Here is a 6,398-nt window from a genome sequence, read left to right as displayed (position 1 = left end):
TTCTGTAAATACTGTCCAAAACTGAAATCCCATTCTCATCATATTTTTGCTATAGATGTTGAATTAACATACAATAAAATCACATTTAAATACAGTAAGGCACTGTGTTTTCAGGACAAGGTTATCATTATTATTCAATAAACGGGGCATGCTAGAGCGGTTTACATTTATAATGGGACAATTTGAATGTTGTGCTTTAAATAATGTCCTTTTATTCCTCTTCATTTAATTTCTGCTGATTTCATTACTGTACATATCAGTGAAGAGTATTAAGATTATATTTTCAATACAGATGTGCAGTGGAAGATTGATTTCCCCACAAGGTTTGCACTTACTTACTAAAAAAGATCAAAAACAAACAAAACCTTCTTGTTTATGGTCATCAATTACTCATGAAGTACTAGTAAAGCTGTGAAGACCACATGAAATAATAAAAATAATAATAACGAGAGTACAACGAATATGTTTCTTGTATATACACATCCTTTATTAAGAGTTACACATATTTTACACCATAAATTTAGTCAGCGCTCACTGGAAGTTCCTTCGGCTGGGGCCCGGGCACAACAGGGCCTTTTAGTTTTCCAGAAACCTCACTGTGAAACAAAAAAAAGAAAATATGAAGAGATTAATGACAATTATTATGAAAAGGCATAATTTGACAGAATTGAAACCCCATTTTCCCCAAAAATGAATGTATCATTTAAGATGTTTTCATATTTCATATTATGTTAAAACCCTGGCTAATACATGCACGTATTGACTAAGGCACCAAAAAAAAAAATTTTACCAAAAAGTAACCAAAATAAACCATGACAAAGTGCTATAGATGTATACAGTTCTGCTCATAACTTTACATATCACCTGAAGAATATGCAAGATGCAAATAACATTAAAAGAAAATTAGAGGGATCATAAAAATTGCATGTAATTTTTTTTTAGTACAGTCTGGAATAAGCTGTTTTTCATAACAGATGTTTACATACACCGATGAGTCATTATGACCACCTGCCTAATATGCTGTTGGTCCTCCAAAACAGCACAGACCCGCCGAGGCATGGACTCTACAACAGGGGTTGTCAAACATGTCCTCAACTCATACAACTCATTAGTAGAGACTGCAAGACCTGAATTGGGTGTCAGATAAGGGAAACATACAAATTGTGCTGGGCTGGGGGTTCTCCAGCAGAACAAGTTTAAGAACCCCTGCTCTACAAGACCCCTGAAGGTGTGCTATGGTATTTGGCACCAAGATGTTAGCATTCCTGCAGGTTGCGAGTTGGAGCCGCCATGGATCGAACTTGTTGAGATGTAGGGAATTTGGAGGCCAGGGTAACACCTTGAATACTTCAATACTTCAATGTGTGCAGTGTGTCAGCGATCATTATCCTGCTGAAAGAGCCCACGTCCACCAGGCAACACCACTGTCGTGAAGGGGTGTACCTGTTCTGCAACAATGTTTAGGTAGGATACAAGTGTCAAATTTCATATCTCAGGTTTTGCCAGCACAACATTGCCTAGAACATCACACAACCTTCACCACAGTGCTTCCTGGTGCATCGCTTCTCCATGTAAACAGCGTACACGTCCACGGCCGTCCACGTGATGTAAAAGAATTATGCCACAGTAGACCTTCTGTCGGCTCGGCCCAGACATGACAGCCTCGTGTCCTTGTTAATAATTAATAATAATAATAATAATAATAATATATTTTTTTTTTTTAGCAATGCCCTTCAGAAGCTACCTAAGATGTTTCCCCAAAAACAAAACAAGTACAATTTACCCCGATCATCCAATTTAAAAAAGTTTACACCCCCAGCTTTTATTGCATATTCCGCAAGGGGTATGTAAACTTATGAGGAGAACCGTATATAGCATTATCATGTCAGCACAGAATATGTCAAGAAATTCTGTTCTACAACAATCAGTTTTCCTTTTTATGCATATGGAAAGAATAAAATACATGCCTGGGAAAAACACAAACTTGCAAATAACTTTGGGATTATTCTATGTATTGGGGTATTAATAACCAGTGCTGGGTAGGTTACTCTTAAAAAGTGATTAATTACTAGCTACTAATTACATCTTCAACAGTGTAATTAGATTTCTGTACTAAATTCCTCTCTGTAAAGAGTATTGCATTACTTATTACTAGCCTAATTACTTTTATCAACCTTGACCAGTTTAACAATACAAGGATGGACATGAAACTGCTCTTTTAATTCTTTCAAATAAATAATATAAAATTGCATAAATTATTCTTGAACTGACCAAAGCATTTAAAGGGTGAAGGTTACATTAAAAACATACATTTTAACATTAGATGTTGCATTTTTGCATTAAAGTATTAAATGCAATTCCATCAGGGGTAACTGTGAATTACAGAAAAAAAATAAGAATAATCCCTTATTTTACTTTTTCAAGGGAAAAGTAATTAATTACTTAGTAATGTATTACACCCAACTGTTAATAACAAGCAAGCAAAATCTTCATAAAACAAACCAAATAATGAATTCCATTGTCAAGGAACATAATTGCTTTTTTTTTTTTTTTTGATTGGGGTAATTCAGATAATTCAGATCATATTAAATATCAATTTACTGAATTTACATAAGAGCTTCTCCAAATAGGTATTCACAGCCTATCTAACGATTGTTGTTTAGCTGCCTATTTTTCCTTGTGCCAAGGAATTTCTACTAAAAAACAAAATATACACTACAAAATATTGTTTAATAGTTTAAATTAAGCAATGCCAACCCACCTTCCAGCTGTTAGGGCCTTCTGGGAAGACATGATCACTGACGGTGGAACAGACTCTCTGCGTCCATCTCTCTGACAGTAGTAGTTATTTGCAAATTTATGGCTGGGTCCAACAGGAAGTTTGGGTGGTGGCTGAGTCCTACCATAAATTAAATTAATAAATATTCACCATGGATTAATGATTGCACTCACTGTCTGTCATCATAAATTATTTTGAAAATAAGGTTATTAAAGTAAATATAAATACATAAATATATTGGGTTCACATGACAACAACTTTACTGTCTTCAAAGAAAAAGGCCAGTCTTTATATTTCTAGACAGCAAAGACAACTCAATTTAATTATTTCACTGCAGATCCACTGAAATGAAGACACATTTTTTTTAACTTTTATTTATACAAATACTTAAATTTCTACCTAAATCTATCAACTACCCATTCATAAAAATCAATAAATATTAATATAATAAAATATAACGTTGGTTTCAGTTAGATAGTCTGGTAACACTTTAACAATAAGGTTTCATTAGTTAACATCAGTAAACTTCTTTAGTTAACATGAACTTAGAATGAACAATACTTCTAGAGCATTTATTAATCTTACTTAATGTTAATTTCGACATTTGCTAATACATTATTCAAATCAAAAGTTGTATTTGTTGACATTAGTTAATGCACTGTGAACTAGCGTGAACAAACAATCAACGACTGTATTTTTTATTAACTAACACTAAAAAAATAAATAAATAATGCAAATGTTTGCTCACTGTTAGTTTATGTTAGTTAATACATTAACGTTATCTAATGTTAAGGAATGAGACCTTATTGTAAAGTATTGGGGAGAGTGGGGTGATTTGTGCCAGGGGGGGGAAGTAGTTCCACCCTTGTTTCTGGAAAACCATAGAAGAAATTGGTCATGTGACCACATAATTTTGAAAAGCAATCACTTTTACTCGTCCTCCAAAGAAGAGAGACACATGGCATGAGAGTTAAGCATATTTTAGTGCAAAAAACTGTTTTTTCCCTTTCAAAGTAAAATTTCTATGATTAAGGTTTTTTGATTGTAGTGTCTGAACAATTATAGACAAGTTTGAAAACATTTCACACATGTTTTAGTGCTTTAGTAGTCTACACAATGAGTCTATGCAGTTAGCATGATGTTAGCTCTTAACTGCTGGATCATGCTAGTTTTTCAAACTTGTGGGTCCGGGGTGATTTGTGCCAAAGGGCCTGGGTTAAGTTGTGCCAGATCCAGACCACCTAGACCTACATTCTCACAGGGGATAATCTTGAAGAGTGAGGAGATGGGCATGCCTTGACATTGTTTTACTTGGGCCTGCCTGTTATTTGTTTAATTTAGCTAACACTGATTTCAGTTTTGAGTTTGCACTATGTTATTAAAGAGAAGTTTTATTCCGTTTTTAAGTGGCCTATGTCACAATAGGATGTTTAGAAATTAGCCTAGTCACTTTATTCTTATAATTGACAGACAGCGCTATGTCAACAGGCATCTATTGCCAAAGCCTTTTTGCCTGAAATGATTCACAAATATCATATATTGTGTTGCTATGGTGCTCTAAATGGTTGCTAGGGCGTAGCTTGATAGCTTCACAATGATCCTGAGAGACTTATTGGTCGTCTGAGTAAAATGAGCCCGCCCCCTTGTCTCTATGACACTGTGATCCAGAGTTATGTTCAATACAAAATCCCTATGCAATTGACCATAGTAGGAAAAACGCATGCTATGGTATTCCAGGGTGACAATATCTAAATAAACCTTAAATTAGTAATTTTGTATTGAATTTATCTTGCTTTCATATAGCAGTATGGTTCATAACATTAAAATGTTCTGTTTTACTTCAGAAATCACTGGCACAATTTACCCCCAATGTATTCCCCCAAAGGCACAACTTCCCCCGCACCAGGGGCAAGTTGTGCCATGAGACCACTTTTTTTCCAAGAGCTATATTTCTGAAACAATTTATTTCAGATCCAAAGTTATTGTTCTCAGGGATGCACCACATCCTGAAATATATGTACATCCTCACTTTAAAGTCACTTTGAGTAAAAACTGGCACAACTCACCCCACTCTCCCCCTACTGATAAAGTGATAATCCATTTCAAGACCTCAAAGTATTATGTGAAATATGCAAACATATCTACCTCTTTGCAATTTCGGTGTACCGAAGTTGTAGTTTTGATTGGAGATCGTGCTGTTAAGGAACGAGAAATGTCAATGTACTGAACAAAATATTATCTAGACATGAAAATGGCTGTGGCTGTATTACAGAAACATCCTAACTCAGAATCTTATGTGTAACGGTGATGGTAACGTTAACTTCCCTGAGGAAAGAATTAGGATGTGAAGTTTCTGTAGCCTCTGCTTACCAACTCAGAGACAAGCAAGCAAATACACACATGAATACACGGACGTTTTTTTTCTACCCGTTGTCATTATGTACGTCTAACGGTGCATGACTGATAAACGATTAAAATCATCATCATCATCATCATCATCATCTCACCCCTGACAAATAATTCCTCAGTCTCTGGATAATTTTCGTCGCCGACGCCATACTTGGTGTCAAGGTGAAATCGCTGTTCACTGTGACTCTGTTGCTGAATCAGTTTTAGTTGAACGATACCCCACAACCATGGAGAGAATGTAAGGGAGTGAAGCTGATCCTGGGTCAGATGCAGTAGCATCGAAAGGACCAGCGGGCCGGAAGTCTTTTTCTTATTCTCTGGTTCAGTGACCGTCACATCCGCAAGAGCTGCAGAAATTCGCGCCACCTGTCGAATCAAACGCAAAAATAACGACATCGACTGCTTAAAGGAATAGTTCACTTAAAAATGAAAATTCTGTCATTATTTACTCACCCTCAAGTTGTTTCTTTCTTCTGCTGAACACAAAGGAAGATATTTTGAAGAATGTTGGCAACCAGACAGTTGATGGACCCCACTGACTTCCATTGTAGGAAAAAAACTCAATGGGGTCCATCAACTGTTACAGACATTCTTCAAAATATCTTCTTTTGGGTTCAGCAGAGGAAAGAAATTCAAACAGGTTTGAAACAACTTGAGGGTGAGTAAATGATGACAGTGTTTTCATTTTTAAGTGAACTATTCATTTAATGGATTTAGATCAAAAGCACTATTAATCACCAATTTAACCACTTAAAATGTTTCACGAGTTCACATGTTAATGAAATCTGATGTAATATTAAAATGCGTATTTGGCTTGCTGTCCGGGGGGAGGGCTCCGAGCTCAGAATTCAGCCCGACCCCAGAGTACTCCCCCCTATAAATGTATAGATCATAGGTATCTATGAGCAGACCCATCTGAATGTGAGGTGATGGGGTGGTGGTGGGATGCTGAGAAATTAGTCATGAGAAAGGAGGTAAGGGAAGGCTTTATTTATACTGGCTATTTCTTGTGCTGATTGGATGATTACCTGAACATGCTCCTCCCGAACTTTGTTACATAAACTTCATTTAGAGAGAGAGATAATGACTCAATAAGGACAGTTTTTAGCTGTAGGTTTAAATCAATAGAAAGATGTAACTGATCCAGATATATGTGAATATATAAATATAACAGATTAGGATAGACCAATAGTTATATAGGCCTATCCCT

General features: G+C 35.8%; 1 protein-coding gene across 1 annotated transcript; it reads right to left on the bottom strand.

Moving 5' to 3' along the window:
• Window positions 1–465: 465 nt before the first annotated feature.
• Window positions 466–5,515, bottom strand: ndufa7 (NADH:ubiquinone oxidoreductase subunit A7). Its single transcript, XM_084390301.1, has 4 exons — window positions 5,287–5,515; window positions 4,925–4,974; window positions 2,762–2,899; window positions 466–596 (listed from the first exon to the last, which is right to left on the bottom strand). The coding sequence occupies exons 1-4, from the start codon at window positions 5,335–5,337 to the stop codon at window positions 521–523; spliced, it is 315 nt and encodes a 104-aa protein (XP_084246427.1). The 5' UTR covers window positions 5,338–5,515; the 3' UTR covers window positions 466–520.
• Window positions 5,516–6,398: the final 883 nt, after the last annotated feature.

Source organism: Rutilus rutilus (genome assembly GCF_951802725.1).
Source record: "Rutilus rutilus genome assembly, chromosome: 19".
Taxonomy (NCBI): Eukaryota; Metazoa; Chordata; class Actinopteri; order Cypriniformes; family Leuciscidae; genus Rutilus; species Rutilus rutilus.
Note: the sequence above shows the minus strand (reverse complement) of the source record. Positions and strands in the feature narration are given on the sequence as shown.